Consider the following 18349-nt stretch of genomic DNA (forward strand, 5'->3'; position numbering starts at 1 on the left):
ATAGGGCATCATTACAATATAGAATCTATGTCTTACAAAATACATACAAAGTTTTATCCAAGCAAGCCAAGGCAAGATTGGGAACCGTACAACTGTACTACTTCAGTGTAGTGATGGGGAAAGACGAAATGTGGCCTTCGGAAGCACGGTGTGGTGCTGGATGGGAAAAAACAACAAAACCACAAGTTCCTACAGAAAAGGAAACGTGTTCAGATGGAAATGGTCTTGGACCCTTGGAGTCTAACGTGGGGTTTGGCAAACAATCCCAGAGAAGCTCCATCAATAGCTTTGGGAGGAGGAGGGCCGTCTGAGAAGTCCAGGGAGGCTGAGACCCCGAGTGCACCCAGCAGACAGAGATTCCCACGCAGATTCCTGGCTGTTGGGATCCATGGCGGCCCTGCCTCCTACAATGCACGGCTGCTCAGCTACCCTCCAGCCCTCAGAGTCTCAGCGCTTGGGACAAGGACTCTTCAAGGTGAGTCTCCCACCACACGCCTGGGCACCCTGAACTAGGAATGGACCCTGGGAGGTGGCCCCCTGCTCCAGGGATGGCAGGCTGGCCTAGAACAGGCGCCCCTGAGCTGAGCAAGGGAGTCAGCGTTCACCCAGACCTCTGGCTGCCTGGCAGGCATTCGGCTTGGTTTGCACATTCGGCCTGTTGCCATGTTGCCGGGAAGACGTCCCCAAGCCCGGGGAGAAGGTGTTCATGCATCACTCCCCTACCCTCTGTGCCTCCTGTGTCCCCCGCAGGGAATGCAAGGTGTTCAGGGCAGGGAAAGCCACTTGCTCCAACCCAGTTCCTCTTTAAATAAAAGTAGTAAGGTTTTAAATCTGTAGGCGAAGGGGACAGGCTGGGTGGGGCCAGGGGGCACACTGTGAGTCCCATATGGCAAGAAGGGTCCGTAGAAACCAAGCACACACATCCCTGGGCTCCTGCCTCCCCCCACATCCAACTCTTCTAATTGCTGAGAGACAGGGTAGCTGACGGGAGAAGGGCCTCTTCTGAAACAGCGTTCAGGCATTTATCAGTAGTCAGCTGGACGGTGCATCCGAGTTCTGGTACAAAATTCTCTGGAATGTGTCTGGGACAAACCTCTGAAGCTCAGGTCTTGAAGTCAGGAGAATCAGTTACAGGACCTGGCTTTCCACAGGGTGATCTGTATATTCTTTTTTATTTTTTCAAATATATCTCAATTACTTTCTTAATTGTTTAACATAGAGACCAGGCACATTTCTGTTAAATACCACAGATTTTGTTGCTATTGCTATAAATTTAAAATATGCATTCCTAATGGTGGCTTTACATAAAAATGTTTTAGTTTGTGATTTTATTTATTTACTTTGAGCTCAACAAATTTCTTGAAATATCATTAGTTTTAAAAATCCGTCTCTAGAGGCTTAGGGGTTTTCTCTGTAGAAAAATCCTGTCATTCGTTAGTAGTGATATTTGTCTTTCTTCCTTTATGATCGTAAGGCTCTATTTCTTTTCATTGTTCTATTATGTCAATTTGGATAACATAAGCCGAAAACTCTATGTCCTGGAGTTTCTAAGATACACAATGTGTTGTTGCTTATATGAGATAAAGAAAATATCAGGATGTGTCCATAATGACCCACAAAATAATTGGCATGTAAAACTTAATCGCTCTGACAATATCGGGAAAATGCAAAGGTCATTGGTCATAAAGTAAATATATTAGCAACAAAGTGTCACTTTGAAGTAGTTTGTTGAGAAACCTGTGCTGTGGCTTTCCCAGATTTATGTGCTTCCAGACTTCTCACAATAAAGCACCCAGCAGTCATCTTCTCACAATAAAGCACCCAGCAGTCATCTTCATCTCTTTCAAATCTAATTCCAGATCCAAAAGATCCTGCCCTCTGACAGCCATCTCTGACCTAGGACTGACAAACACTCTTGCAAACACACTTGATCAAAGAAAGTGTAAACAATCAATTAATCAGTGTGTGTATGTGTGTGTGTGTGTGTGTTATTCTCAGTTCCTTGGGGCTGACTATAAGTCAATAGTTCTTTTTTGACCACTTTTTATCTACTTCCAGCACATAGGATTTCTTATGTAGAAAGAATAACTTTCCATGGTTCTCACTACCAATTCAAAGTTACTATATTGCTTCCTGATCTTCTCCTAAGAAGATTCAAGACCTATAGGCCCATGAACAGGCCATATAATAACATTCTAGGGAAATAATTTTCTATATATTTAGCAGGTATAAATGAGTTGTTCTTCAAAACCTCTCAGATAATACATGGTACTGACTTGCTATGACTGTGTGGATCACAACAAACTGTGGAAAATTCTTTAAGAGATGGGAATAACAGACCACCTTACCTGGCTCCTGGGAAAACTGTAGGCAGAGCAAGGAACAACTGTTGGAACTGGACATGGAACTGAGTATGTCAAGGCTGTATATTGTCAGCCTGCTTATTTAACTTATATACAGAGTGCATCATGTGAATGCCTGGCTGGATGAATCACAAGCTAGAATCAAGATTGCTGGGAGAAATATCAATGACTTCAGATATGCAGATGACACTACCTTAATGGTAGAAAAAACACAGGAACTAAAGAGCCTCCTGATGAAGGTGAAAGAGGAGAGTGGAAAAATTGGCTTAAAACTCAACAGTCAAAATACTAAGATCATAGCATCTGGTCCCATCACTTCATTGGCAAATGGGTTGGGAAAAAGTGAAAACAGTGGCAGGTTTTATTTTCTTGGGCTCTAAAATCACTGCAGAAGGTGACTATAGCCACAAAATTAACAGATGCTTGCTCCTTGGAAGAAAATCTATAACAAAGTTAGACATTATATTAAAAATCAGAGATATCACTTTTCTGATAGTCAAAGCTATGGATTTTCGTATAGTCATGAATGGATATCAGAGTTGGACCATAAAGAAGGCTGACCACTGAAGAACTGATCCTTTCTCATTGTGGTGCTGGAGAAAACTCCAGTCCCTTGGACTGCAAAAAGATCAAACCAGTCAGCCCTAAAGGAAATCAATCCTGAATGTTCATTGGAAGGATTGTTGCTGAAGCTGAAGCTCCAATACTTTGGCCACATGATGCAAACAGCCAATTCATTGGAAAAGGCCCTGATGCTGGGAAAGATTGAGGGCAGGGGGAGAAGGAAACAAAAAAGAATGAGATGGTTGCATGACATCATCGATTCAAAGGACATGAGTTTGAGAAAACTCCAGGAGATAGTGAAGGACAGACAGGGAAGCCTGGTGTGCTGCAGTTCATGCTATCACAGTCAGACACAACCTAGTGACTGAACAACAACTGGCTTGCCAGGATTGGCAGAACCAGCAACTTCTAGTATAAGGATAAGAGATGTTTGAGAAAGTAGAAAATTAATTACAGCTTTACCAGTTCTTCCTTGGGTTATGGAGAGAGTTAACTATCTTCTCCCCATAAAAAAGTCAAATATTCTCAGGTGGATCTGTTTGGTGTTAATGCCATAGACCAAGGGGTTGAGAACAGGGGGCACAAGAAGATAGAGGTTTGCAAGTACAATATGCACGTGAGGAGGTACTTGCTGGCCAAAACGGTGGGTGAAAAAGGAAAAAAAGGCAGGTACATAGAATACAAGAATCACACATATATGAGCTCCACAAGTGCTAAATGCTTGGAACTGGGCATCCTTCGAGGGCAGGCACAACACAGCCCGCAGGATCAGGCCATAGGAAGTGGCGATGAGGACCACGTCCATGCCAGTGACTGAAAGCGCCACAGCGAGACCATAAACAGTGTTGGGCCTGATGCTGGCACAGGCCAGTTTGGCAATACCCATATGTTCACAGTAGGTGTGAGGGATGATGTGATGTCCACAGAAAGGGAGGTGTTCTATGAGGGTGACAAAGGGGAAAACAAAGAGAAGGGCACGGACCACACATGCCAGACCAATCTTCCCAATCACCATGGCGTTGAGGACGGATGCATAATGAAGTGGACGGCAGATAGCCACGTAGCGGTCAAAAGCCATGGCCAGCAGAACAGCTGATTCTGTGGCAAAGATTGTATGCACAAAAAACATCTGGGTGAGGCAGCCTTGGTAGGATATTATGTGGGACTTAAGCCAGAAGATTGTTAGCATTTTGGGCAAAGTGGTTGAACAAAGTACCAGGTCAGTGATAGACAGCAGGCACAGGGAGAGGTTCATTGGCTCGTGCAGAGTTCTCTCCTTCATAACGATGTAGAGGATAGTCCCATTGCCAACCAGAGCAAGGATATACATGGAGCAGAAGGGGATGGCAGCCCAAATGTGCTGGTCTCTCATCCCAGGGATTCCAAGTAGAATAAATGTGGAAGGATGGAAGCTAGTGTCATTGGGGACAGATGCAGAAACCATACTGATGCAGAGAATCAGGCTTTACCTTCCCGAAAGCTATTATAAGGTGAAATAAATTCATCCTAGAAACAATCTATTTCTCCTACAAATCTTTAATTTCATACCTTTCTTCCATTTCTACCAGTTCTACTCCACGTCATGCCTTCCTCATTTCTTTCCTGAGTAATTAAAATAGCTTTGTAACTAATATGCCCACTTCTAAGATTTTCATCTTACAGTGAAACCTCTCCATTTCTGCCTAATATTCTAATGTGTGAAAATCATCAACTATCAATATCATGCAAATATAACCTTTCTTAGTGCATGCTGTGAGGAATATCTTGTATTTTTCTCCTTTGGTCAATTCTCTGCCACTTTCTATCTTGTTCTGGTCCCTGGGACACTGGGCTACAATGACAGAGTCCTTGCCCTCTCATTTCTGGTTTGATGTGACAATGGGAAAAACCATCTGGAGACTGGAGGGAGGTCAGGGATTTACTCCTTCAGCTCTCTCCCAGCAAGGTTACTGCAAGCTGGACACATCTCTCTGCCAGCAGCCTTTTTGGCTCTGATTTTCTCTTTTAGCCATATTTCTCCTCTTGTTCCTTTGGTCCAAGGGTTGTGACAGTGTCTGCTATCACTAACCCAATAACTTCATAAACACTTGTAATTTTCTTATACTTACACCATACCTTTGAAAGTGGTTTCCATGTTATGTATGCTATGAAGAAAAGATACATAAGCCAGTTCCTACTTAGAGAAAGCACCTCTGAGGAAATTAAATTTAGTCTCCAAATCTGAATTTTCCTCAAATGCTTCAAGCATCTCTGGCACAACTCAGTTCCCAGGATTGTCACTTTCTTTATGTGGTCCAATCTGGAAAATAAGAGACTAGATTTAGACTGTCAGGTTCAAACTCTGATCTGATTGCTGTTACGTGCTAACTGGATTATCCTCAGCAAATATTTTATTCCTCAGTCTTCAGTTTTCCAATATAAATTTCAGATAATAATGTTTTAGGGTTTTTTCAAATAATTAATTGAGAAAATCATATAAAGCACATAATGCAGTCCTATATTTTAAGAAACATTTGTTACAATACTCACTGCTACTTCTCATGCATTTGCAAATGTCTGAGTCAGTTAGTCTAACTATATATTTGCCTTTCAGAACAGGAAACATTATTTAGTCCCTCAAGTTGAAAGACATATTGGTCTTTCTTGAGCTTATAAGCCATGGTTGAAGGCACTGTGGTTTCATCCTCTTTTAAATCAAAAACAGTTTTCAGAGGTAGCCAAAACTACTCCCCAGTTAGTTAGGTTAGGTGGACTCTCAAGATACGGGATGGATGGCTCCTCATGAGCCCGTCAATATGGCAATGTCATTGAGGTCCCCTCATTAATCTCCCTTGGAACCAAGAGACAATTCTGATACATGAGTCTTTTAAAATAAAGGGACTGTGTTTTGTGCTGCTACCAAGAAAGAGTAAAGATGAAGGAGTGCCTATCGTTTCTGTTAAAGGAAGAATTTCTCTTAGACAATTCAATAAGACAGAGATCTGATTTTGCCATGGACAGGACAAACAGAACCTAGGGTAATGCAATAGTTATTCCTAGCTTTTGGGGCTTTGAAACTTTCTGTGTGAGAAATTGTAGGACAGAATTAAGAGAATTAGATTTGGGGGATGGAATCCTCAGGCATGGAGGATATTGGAAATCTAATAAGTTTGCTGATTCCCTAGGTTTTCTGAGGGCACTATAGGGTCCTAGGTACTAAGGTACAAGGTTGCTTTCTAACAAATGTATGTATCTTGACTCTTGCCTGGCTGGCCTGACTGATATGAGGGAGAACAAGATGCAGAATGAGACATTCTTACCTCATTATTGCTTTAAAAAAAGCTACTCCTAGAGGTTTGATTGACTTATCTTGAACCCATAAGTAAAATAGTAAGGGACTAAAATCTCTAACTGCAAAAAAAACAATTGAGATACAAATAAAAGAAAGACTTACTGATGGTTCATTTTGGCATGCAATAAGGCTACCTTAATACTTGAAAGATTCAAGAAACTGTACCTCTTGTACTGGAGTCAGGTGCCAATCTGAGATGACTTCTGGAGTAGACAAGGACATCAGTATATTTGTAGGAATGTTATCCCTCCGTATCGCCTCCCTACCTCTGCTCTTGGCTTTACAGAGTCTTCAACATTTTTCTATCCTTCTTGTTCATTAAACACTTACTCCCAGTATTGATGGTCAGCTGCACTAGAGAAATCTTGATTCAGCACAAATAGCATATTTCCAGGATCTGAGATTTGGTCTCGTTTATCTCTCCCCTCTGAAGACTTTTTAGACCCAAAGGGGCTGTGATGTGGCTCAGAGCACCAGTGCTCCCAGCTGCTAGAAGTAAAAGTGAATTTGCAAAGAAGATCTCTGGGGAAACACAGAGTCACATCAGAGTCTTATCTTAAATGCTGAACATTTTTTTAAGTCAGTAGGGATCATCACTGTCTCACAGTAAGTTAATACCTGCTCAGCCCTTGGGAAAAAAAAAATGTATTTTGCCAAATTGTGTCAAATGAGAAGGGAAATTCAAAGAGAAAGCAGGAAACATGGAATAAAAATAGACTGGGAAGAGATCTATATGGAGTTGGATTTTGCACAACTTCCTTTGGTTCTCCTGTTCTCAAGAAAATAATCACTGTGTTTGATCTGAATTCCTCTAGCTTGAGTTTAAGTCTTTATTCTCTTAACATTTTGTGACTCTATTTGGGTAACTTTTTTTCTTTTTTCCTTCATCTAATTGTACCAGATGATAAGCTATATATACTCAAAGGTACTGTTAGTTACAGTCCAGTGTAACATACATGTTTTTCCAACAACGCTCTAAGGAAGTTACATATTTGTCTTCTGAAATATTCTTCAGTGTTCTCCATCAAACTTTCATTTGGTTTCAGCTAGGTATCCTGGAGTGGAAATGCAAAATTGAATGTTAGGTTGATTGGGTCAAGAAAAATTCCTATAAATTAAGGCAACATGTAAAGTGTGTACTTGGGATATATGTGACAGGAAACAATGGCATTTCCTCCTAGGATAGGACCATCATCTAAGGTTATCTAGGACTAGAGTGATTCTGAGCTATGGGAATATAGCTTCCCAGGGAAGAAGAGACACGGTGGACTCAGATTTATTTCAAGTGTACTCACTGGGCAGATCTCACATCACTGTAAACATCTTAGTTATCCTGTCACCACTCTTCTCCTTCTCATACCCCAGACCTAGTATCTGACTCATTGGTATTGAACTGTAAATATGTATTCACTGCAAAATGCTATTCCCAATTTTGTCTGTGAATTTCACGCAAGTTGGTGTTTAAATTTGTGCAAGATTTTTGGAAAGTGATTTGAGAGTAAGCATGAAGAGACTTGGGGTTTCCCAGGTGGCTCTAGTGATAAAGAATCTACCTGCCTGCTAGTGAAGGAGATGTAAAAGACAATGGTATAGTCTCTGGAAGATCCCCTGTGGAGGGCATGGCAACCCACTCCAGTATTCCTGCTTGGAGAATCCCATGGGCAGAGGAGCCTGGCGGGCTACAGTCCGTAGGGTTGCAACACTATTAGAATTGGACACTACTAAAGGGCCTTAGCACACATGCATAAAGAAACCTGAAAGATGATTTCTCTTATTCTAATGCTCACATACACAGGAATCTATTTTATACAGGAAATACAGCAGATGGGAATGAGATATACAGATTTGAATCCCAGCTCTGATATTTACTAACTGGGAAATTTCAAATGCATTTTCAATTTTTCAGATTCTCAGGCTCCTCAGCAATAAAGTAAAGCTATTAATTATACTTAAAGTTGGTGGTTTCAAAAATTCACTGTAGACTGGAAATTCCTGGGGCTTTTTATTATAAAAACCGCTGATGCGTTAATCCTACCCATAACCATGCTGATTTAATTGAAACCTGGGCATTTACAGCAAGTGAATTATCAAGGCCCTGAAGTAGACTGTATTTGATGTGTTTGTGAAGATTCAGGAAAGCAAGTATGGCAAGAGCAAGGGGGTCAGTTAATAGTAGTAGATGAGACCAGAGACAAACAAGTCGAGGTTGTGTTGGATTCTGCAATAGAGATTTTTCATTCTCATATGTCTGACTTGTCTTTCCTTTCTGTGTATGTGCCTCTGATGTATTTAGATGGGGGTATGTGGTAGGTTGGACTTCCTAGCGGCTCAGTGGTAAAGAATTAGCTTGCCAGTGAAGGAGATTCAGGAGACCTGGGTTTGATCCCTGGGTCAGGAAGATCCCTTGGAGGAGGAAATGGCAACCTGCTCCAGTATTCTTGCCTGGAAAATTCCATGGACAGAGGAGCCTGGTAGGCTACAGTCCATGGGGTTGCAAAGAGTCGGAACATGACTGAGTGCCTGAGCACACATGTTCACATGTGGCTGGTTTTAGCCAATGAAGTTAGAATAGAAATGACAAGTGTCCTGTCACTGAAAAAGCACAATAAATTGTGTGTGTGCATGTGCACACGCATGCTAGGTAAAGGAGAGTGAAAAGAGGAAAGCATTTGTACCAAACAGTAATTCTAAGAATGAATCTTAAATGCATGCTGGTAAGGAGGAGAAAAAATGAGGCAATATGAAAATGTAATGAGTTTTATTATTACTGCATTGAAATGGAAGGATTATTGTATTCGAATTCAAGAGAAAGTGAATTAGAAAACAGGAGGTAATGGGTCAGGAACTGAATGCCTATAATTTAGATTATGAAGAATACACACACACACACATATATATATATATGGAAACACAAATTCTAATGTATTTCCAAACAATGAAATAAATGAAGTAGAATGGTTAACAGTTTTGGAGAAAAATTCAGAGTACTGAAAATCAAACTGTTTCAGTTATTTATAATTGCATTACAAACTACTCCTCCTCTTGTTACTTAAAACAATGTATTATTATTGCTATGATTCTGTAGGTTTATTGATTATATGGGCTATTGTCATTTGAGATTTCTCCCACACACACAAATGACTGCAATCGGATTTTTTATGAAGTTGTAGTCAAGGCAATGGCGCCCCACTCCAGCACTCTTGCCTGGAAAATCCCATGGATGGAGGAGCCTGGTAGGCTGCAGTCCATGGGGTCGCCAAGAGGTGGACACGACTGAGTGACTTCACTTTCACTTTTCACTTTCATGCATTGGAGAAGGAAATGGCAACCCACTCCAGTGTTCTTGCCTGGAGAATCCCAGGGACGGGGGAGCCTGGTGGGCTGCTGTCTATGGGGTCGCGCGGAGTCGGACACGACTGAAGTGACTTAGCAGCAGCAGCAGTCATTTCTAAGTTTCATTAAAATTGATGCAATTGATTCTGGCTATTAACTAAGAACTCAGATAGATTGTCAATCACATAAACCTTCCATGTGGGTTGGGATTCTCACAATATAATGTCTGTGTTATAGAGAGAATGTCCAAAAATACAATAACACAAATGAGGAAGGTGTAAGATTTCTTAAAATCTAGTCTTGGATATCCTGAAACATTACATCTATTGCATTCTTTTTTCCAAAATCTCTAAGGCAGCCCAGATAAGAGGGGGTAGAATTACACTGGACTTTTTGAAGCAATAGCAAGACCATATTGCAGACAGTACATGGGATGCAAAATACTGTTTTGGCCATTTTGGGAAAATAAAAGCTGCAACAACATACCCTTTGGCCACAATAATGATCTCCTCCTACATGCAAAATGCATTCACCTTTTCCCTAAGATTTCCAAGTCTCATTCATATCATGGGATTAGTTCGAAGTCCAGAATTTCAACCTTTAAATCAGGACAACGTGTGAATAGGACTACTTGAGCTCAGTTCCTTGCATAGAGATTCTTGAGTGCAGCTCCTCTCAAGACCTGTGGAGTAAAGAAATGGGAAAGAAATCAACTGCTCACACAGGCAACATATCATGGTGATATACAGACAGGATAACTGCAATATTCATTTGTAAAATATTGGGAGAATCGTCTTACAGTCACTAGTCCATTGTAGTTTTTAAAAATCCATTGAAAGGTAAGTATCATCGGTTTCTTAATAAGAACCCACTTCTACTCCTTGGGAATGATTCTCCATGGCTCTTGGCTAAGTTAAGTGTTAGTCACTCAATCATGTCTGGCTCTTTGTGACCCCATGAACTGTAGCCCTCCAGGCTCTTCTGTCCTTGGAATTCTCCAAGCAAGAGTACTGCAGTGGGTTGCCATTCCCTTCTCCAGGGGATCTTGATGCAGGGATCGAACCTGGGTCTCCCACATTATGGACAGATTCTTTACTGTCTGAGCCACCAGGGAAGCCCTTTACGTAATTAGCTCTATATTCCATATGACCTTTGCTTTTCAATGAGAAACAAAATGTGTTTATATCTGTGTATTTTTTTCAGTCTATTTCCAGATGAATAAAGTTGAAAACCCAAAATCCCCTTCTAATTTTGCACTCTGTCCCTTTTAGTCCAAAATGATGGTGCTTATGTCTATTTTGTCTTAAAAATTGTGATTTTCTATGACTTTTTTGGTGTTTACCCCATTAGACAAAAGTCATACCTACAAATATCTTCCAGATTGCCACCTGTCTGATTTTGCATGAGTTATGCTTCTCTGGGAAGATTAAGATTCTTAGAAGCTTCTTTATCTAATTAAAAAGATTTATTAGGCATATCCTTAAATATTTCTGTATTCTTAACAAAGGATTTTACAGACTCATCCTAAAGATGACTTTATACCCTGAGGGCATTTTTTTTCTTTTGTGAGTCCTTTGTCATTTGGAAAGACTGTTGTGTGGGTAATTAAAAAAAAAAAACAAAAAACTTTGATCCCAAACAGTCATGACTTCTTTGTATTTACTTTAACAATGATTAAACACTGAATGTTTTCATTTTAGCTTATAACTCTTTATTTGTACTTTATCATAACTGACATAAAAATAAGGTTGGTATTTTTGGTATTCTACTTCAAAATCTCCTCAGCCAAAAGCATCAGTTAATAGTTATATTTTCTGTTTTTCACAGTATTGCAAGTATGATATTACCAAACTTTCTACAACTATATAGTCCTCATTTGTCTTCAGCCTCTAGTAATAATTTTCTCATTGTTTTTCAAGACTTCATTAACAGCCTCCTCAAGGCCCTTTTCAGCTTCTGCCTGTGGCCTTACTCCACAGCGAATGCTGCGTGTTTTAGACTTTTTGTATACCAACACCATACTTCCTATTACCAATTTTTACAATATTTATCTATTGTTTCATGACTAACCATTCCCACATTTATTGGCCTAAAATAGCAAATTATTTCTCTCATGGTTCTATGGCTTGGCTTTAACTAGATGAAGAGTTCTATCCTTTAGTCTTCTGTGTGTTATAGAGAGATGTCAGTTGAGATACTATAGATACCTGAAGTCTCAGCTGGACTGGAAGTTCTGGATGGCTTACCAACATAACTGGCAGTTGTTGCTGACTGTTAACTGGAGTCTCAATTGGGGCCACCCTCTAGAATATTTAGACATGACTTCTCCATGTTGCTGGGGATGTTCATTGCACAGTAGTTGGATTCTAAGAGGGAACACACCAAGGTCAAGTATTTCAAGAGACTTAGCTAGAAACAGCAAAAAAAAAAAAAAAAGGTCTAATTTCAGAAACTTCAGATATTACTAACACTGAATTTTGTTTGTAAAAGAATCCCTAAGTCTAGTGCAGATTCAAAAGAAGTAGAATTATATTCCACTTGTTAACATGGGAATGGCAAGTTTGCACTACAGAAAAGCATAGAAAATGGAATATATTATTATTGTGGCTATCTTTGGAAAATACAATCTACCACACCAAGTTATTAATGGTCATCTCTATGGACATTAATATAATCAACAATATTGATAAAAAGCTTTTGTGCTCAAAGTCAAAATTCTTTAAAAACTGCAATAAGTATAGATAATTGATAGTATATATTTAAGATGTGAAATTTCAAGTTGTGAATAATATGAGGAAATAATAAATAATACGAGGAAAGAAGTAAAGACGTAGCTATACTGAACATAAAGAACTATGCTACTTCCAGGCCCAGGAAGTTACTACAAGAAACAAGTCTACAGATTTTCAAAGGACCAAGACTTTTGATATGGAAGGATTCAAGATTTCTTAGGTATCAGAATTGTACAAAGAAATGTTAAAAAAAAAAAACCAAAACCCAGTGAATTACAATCTAGCCTAGGCCTCTACATTTTTGCCAAGTTCCCTAGGTGATTGTGGCACCAACCAATGTTCGAGAACCATGTGTAAATTAATAATTTTCTTGAATGATTCTTAAAAGAAGGTAATCACTTGTTAGCTTTGATAACTCTCAACTGGAAAGTGTCTTACAAAGATATTCCAAATTGATAGACCTTCTTATCTCTTGTAACCTATTTATAATACTAATAGTCTATCCTTGGACCCTATGTCCAAGGAGCAGTGGCTGCGTGGGTGCCGGAGGGCCTAGAGGAGCATCCCCACGTTGAAAGTCAGGAACAGCGGCAGTGAGGAGATACCCCTCGTCCAAGGTAAGGAGCAGCAGCCGTGCTTTGCTGGAGCAGCCATGAAAAGATAACCCATGCCCAAGGTAAGAGAAACCCAAGCAAGATGATAGGTGTTGCAAGAGGGCATCAGAGGGCAGACACACTGAAACCATACTCACAGAAAAATAGTCAATCTAATCACACTAGGACCACAACTTTTTCTAACTCAATGAAACTAAGCCATGCCTGCAGGGCAATCCAAGACGGGCTGATCATGGTGGAGAGGTCTGATAGAATGTGGTCCACTGGAGAAGGGAATGGCAAACCACTTCAGTATTCTTGCCTTGAGAACCCCATGAACAGTATGAAAAGGCAAAATGATAGGATACTGAAAGAGGAACTCCCCAGGTCAGTAGGTGCCTAATATGCTACTGGAGATCAGTGGAGAAATAACTCCAGAAAGAATGAAGGGATGGAGCCAAAGCAAAAATAATACACAGTTGTGGATGTGACTGGTGATAGAAGCAAGGTCAGATGCTGTAAAGAGCAATATTGCATAGGAACCTGGAATGTCAGGTCCATGAATCTAGGCAAATTGGAAGTGGTCAAACGAGATGGCAAGAGTGAACATCGACATTCTAGGAATCAGCGAACTAAAATGGACTGGAATGGGTGAATTTAACTCAGATGACCATTATATCTACTGCTGTGGGCAGGAATCCCTCAGAAGAAATGGAGTAGCCATCATGGTCAAAAAAAGAGTCTGAAATGCAGTACTTGAGTGCAATCTCAAAAATGACAGAATGATCTCTGTTCATTTCCAAGGCAAACCATTCAATATCACAGGAATCCAAGTCTATGCCCCAACCAGTAATGCTGAAGAAGCTGAGGTTGAACGGTTCTATGCAGACCTACAAGACCTTGTAGAACTAACACCCAAAAAAGATGTCCTTTTCATTATAGGGGACTGGAATGCAAAAGTAGGAAGCCAAGAAACACCTGGAGTAACAGGCAAATTTGGCCTTGGAATGCAGAATGAAGCAGGGCAAAGACTAATAGAGTTTTACCAAGAAAACGCACTGATCATAGCAAACACCCTCTTCCAACAACACAAGAGAAGACTCTACACATGGACATAACCAGATGGTCAACACCGAAATCAGATTGATTATATTATTTACAGCCAAAGATGGAGAAGCTCTATCAAAAACAAGAAAACAACAAAAGTCAACAAAAACAAGACCAGGAGCCGACTGTGGCTCAGATCATGAGCTCCTTATTACCAAATTTAGACTTAAATTGAAGAAAGCAGAGAAAACTGCTAAACCTCAGGTGTGACCTAAATAAAATCCCTTATGATTATACAGTGGAAGTGAGAAATAGATTTAAGGGAAAAGATCTGACAGATAGAGTGCCTGATGTACTATGGAATGAGGTTCGTGACATTGTACAGGAGACAGGGATCAAGACCATCCCCATGGAAAAGAAATGCAAAAAGGCAAAATAGCTGTCTGGGGAGGCCTTACAAATAGCTGTGAAAAGAAGAGAAACGAAAAGCAAATGAGAAAAGGAAAGATATAAGCATGTGAATGCAGAGTTCCAAAGAATAGCAAGAAGAGATAAGAAAGCCTTTTTCAGCGATCAATGCAAAGAAATAGAGGAAAACAACAGAAGGGAAAGACTAGAGATCTCTTCAAGAAAATTAGAGATACCAAGGGAAAATTTCATGCAAAGATGGGCTCAATCAAGGACAGAAATCATATGGACCTAACAGAAGCAGAAGATATTAAGAAAAGGTAGCAAGAATACACAGAAGAACTGTACAAAAAAATATCTTCATGACCCAGGTAATCATGATGGTGTGATCACTCATCTAGAGCAAGACATTCTGGAATGTGAAGTCAAGGGGGCCTTAGAAAGCATCACTACGAACAAAGCTAGTGGAGGTGATGGAATTCCAGTTGAGCTATTTCAAATCTTGAAAGATGATGCTGTGAAAGTGCCACACTCAATATGCCAGCAAATTTGGATACGTCAGCAGTGGCCACGGGACTGGAAAAGGTCAGTTTTCATTCCAATCCCATAGAAAGGAAATGCCAAAGAATGCTCAAACTACTGCATAATTGCACTCATCTCACATCCTAGTAAAGTAATGCTCAAAATTCTCCAAACCAGGATTCAGCAGCATGTGAACCTTGAAATTCCTGATGTTCAAGCTGGTTTTAGAAAAGGCAGAGGAACCAGAGATCAAATTGCCAACATCCGCTGGATCATGGAAAAAGCAAGAGAGTTCCAGAAAAGCATCTATTTCTGCTTTATTGACTATGCCAAAGCCTTTGACTATGGATCTCAATAAACTGTGGAAAATTCTGAAAGAGATGGGTGTACCAGACCACCTGAACCTGCCTCTTGAGAAATCTGTATGCAGGTCAGGAAGCAACAGTTAGAACTGGACATGGAACAACAGACTGGTTCCAATTAGGAAAAGGAGTGCGTCAAGGCTGTATATTGTCACCCTGCTTATTTAACTTATATGGAGAGTACATCATGAGAAACGCTGGACTGGAAGAAACACAAGCTGGAATCAAGATTGCCAGGAGAAATATCAAGAACCTTAGATATGCAGATGACACCACCCTTATGGCAGAAAGTGAAGAGAAACTAAAAAGCTTCTTGATGAAAGTGAAAGTGGAGAGTGAAAAAGTTGGCTTAAAGCTCAACATTCAGGAAACGAAGATCATAGCATCTGGTCCCATCACTTAATGGGAATAGATGGGGAAACAGTGGAAACAGTGTCAGATTTTATTTTTCTGGGCTCCAAAATCACTGCAGATGGTGACTGCAGCCATGAAATTAAAAGACGCTTAGTCCTTGGATGAAAAGTTATGACCAACCTAGATAGCATATTCAAAAGCAGAGATATTACTTTGCTGACTAAGGTCCGTCTAGTCAAGGCTATGCTTTTTCCTGTGGTCATCTATGGATGTAAGAGTTGAACTGTGAAGAAGGCTGAGCGCCGAAGAATTGATGCTTTTGAACTGTGGTGTTGGAGAAGACTCTTGAGAGTCCCTTGGACTGCAAGGAGATCCAACCAGTCCATTTTGAAGGAGATCAGCCTTGGGATTTCTTTGGAAGGAATGATGCTGAAACTGAAACTCCAGTACTTTGGCCACCTCATGCAAAGAGTTGACTCACTGGAAAAGACTCTGATGCTGGGAGGGATTGGGGGCAGGAGGAGAAGGGGACAACAGAGGATGAGATGGCTGGATGGCATCACAGACTCGATGGCCGTGAGTCTGAGTGAACTCCGGGAGTTGGTGATGAACAGGGATGCCTGCCGTGCTGTGATTCATGGGGTCGCAGAGTCGGACATGACTGAGCAACTGAACAGAACTGAACTGAATAGTCTATCCAAATTATACATGATCCTCCTCTTATTCCATAAGACTCGGAAATCTACTTCATAATGGTATAGAAACGTTTTGTTGATCTATCTTTTCAGGTACACATTTTCTTCAAATTTGTCTCCCTTCTTGACATCTACTTCCTTGTCTCATTGCTTCTTACAATGATGTGAAGTTGGAGTCCCACTTCCAACTCACAGTGGAAGTTTAGGATTTCATAAAAATTTAAGTTTTCATTGTATTCTAGCTTTGAAAAACATGAAATGTGTTCCAAAAGTGATATGGTTACCTGTTTTCTTTCCCAAACTCTCAGTCTTATGTCACTGGGTCCCTTTAAGAAAGAATAGTAGGATTATCTTTTCCCGAATCTGCTTGGTTTTCACCCCATAGACGATTGGATTGAGTGCAGGAGGAATGGCTACATAGAGGTTAGCAATCAATATGTGGAAGGAGTGAGGAATATTGTGACCAAAACGGTGAGTGAGGACAGAGAATATGGCTGGTATGTAGAATATAAGCATGACACAAACATGGGAGCCACATGTGTTGAGGGCTTTCTGGCGGGCATCCTGCGATGGGAGGTTAAAGACAGCACGAAGAATGAGAGTGTAGGAGATGCCAGTGAGGATCAGGTCTGATGTAACAGTCATTACTGGCACAGCAAAACCATACCAGATGTTGATGGAGATGTCTGCACAGGCGAGTTGGGCAATGCCTATGTGCTCACAGTATGTGTGTGGAATGATAAGTGTTTGGCAGAAAGGCAGTCGCTTTAATAGGAACACGCATGGGAAGATGATACAGAAGCTCCTGCTGACAATACCCATTACAATCTTAGTAATAACCTGACGGGTGAGAATAGTGTTATATCTTAGGGGGAAGCAAATAGCAATATAGCGATCAAATGCCATAGCCAGCAAGGTGGCAGAATCCATGGCAAAGCTATAGTGGAGAAAAAACATCTGAGTAAGACATCCAGGAAAGGTGATTTCCTGAGGACCCAGCCAGAAGATGCTGAATGTTTTGGGTACACATGTGTTAGACAGGATGAGATCTGTAGCCGTCAGCATGGAGAGGAAAAAGAACATGGGCTCGTGAAGGCTGCGCTCCATGAAAATAAGATAGAGAAGGACACTATTGCCTGCAAGAGCCACAAGGTAAATGATAAAGAAGGGAATCCCGATCCAGATGTGGAAGCGCTCCAGTCCTGGGATTCCCAGCAGGATGAATGAACCTGGATTCGTGAAGCTGGTCAAGTTGAATGTGGCCATCATGATCTTGGATAGGTTGTGCCTCGCAGGCTGAAAGTGAAAAGTTCATGACTGATTGTTAACATTATCTTCACACATGCATCTCTGAGCCTTCTCCTGTATCATCTGCTCACTTTCAGTTCTAGAAAGTGATAAACTATCCTTCTCTTCTCTTTACTCATAAATATTTGCAAAGATTTTAGTCACAATTTAAAGGCATAATAGAAGTGGTATCAAAATAATTTTTCCCAGAGATACAAGTCATGTAACTCTAAAGCAAGTCCTGCCTGGATACCAGCAATTCAGGAAATTTTATAAGAAAATATGTGCAAAAATAATATTAGGCAAAGAAACATCACTGGTCAGGGATTTGGAAAAAAAGTTCAGTGTAAAGACCAAGGGTCACAAGGGGCTGAAAAGATAGGCTTAATGTATGAAACCAAAGCAGACCATGCAGTCTCTTCTTTTTTATCCCTTACAAACATAAAGAGAAGACAAAATTCTTCTATAAAATCTGAGACTGAGGTTGTTTACTCTGCCACTTCAGATATGCCCAGGTTGGAAAAGTTTTGAAGGTCAGACATTCTCCAGTAACTTACTATGTCAGATTTGTCTTACTGAAAGAATGGAACCCTCTTCTTAATCCTGGAAAACTGCCCCCACAGAGGGAGCCCAGTCTCCTGGCAGCACTATGCAATGGTCTTCTTGACCTTATTTAATCTGTAAAATTACTCAGTCTTATGAAACTTCATCAAAACTGTTGAGCCTTTCCTCCAAACTGTCTTATTTTGTGACATGAC

The 18349-nt window shown here is 40.6% G+C and overlaps 2 protein-coding genes across 2 annotated transcripts; both read right to left on the reverse strand.

Annotated features, from left to right (window-relative positions):
* Nucleotides 1–3420: 3420 nt before the first annotated feature.
* LOC138093123 (olfactory receptor 52D1-like) lies at nucleotides 3421–4371 on the reverse strand. Its single transcript, XM_068989237.1, has one exon. The coding sequence runs from the start codon at nucleotides 4369–4371 to the stop codon at nucleotides 3421–3423; it is 951 nt and encodes a 316-aa protein (XP_068845338.1).
* A 12248-nt stretch (nucleotides 4372–16619) lies between these two features.
* LOC138092989 (olfactory receptor 52H1-like) lies at nucleotides 16620–17570 on the reverse strand. The gene has a single exon (XM_068989072.1). It carries the CDS (start codon nucleotides 17568–17570, stop codon nucleotides 16620–16622), a length of 951 nt encoding a protein of 316 aa, XP_068845173.1.
* Between the last annotated feature and the right edge of the window lie 779 nt (nucleotides 17571–18349).

This window comes from Capricornis sumatraensis, chromosome 16 (assembly GCF_032405125.1).
Source record: "Capricornis sumatraensis isolate serow.1 chromosome 16, serow.2, whole genome shotgun sequence".
Taxonomy (NCBI): domain Eukaryota; kingdom Metazoa; phylum Chordata; class Mammalia; order Artiodactyla; family Bovidae; genus Capricornis; species Capricornis sumatraensis.

Coding starts and splice junctions, on each gene's coding strand:
- LOC138092989 (XM_068989072.1), bottom strand. CDS start 17,570: ATGGCCACATTCAACTTGACCAGCTTCACGAATCCAGGTTCATTCATC.
- LOC138093123 (XM_068989237.1), bottom strand. CDS start 4,371: ATGGTTTCTGCATCTGTCCCCAATGACACTAGCTTCCATCCTTCCACA.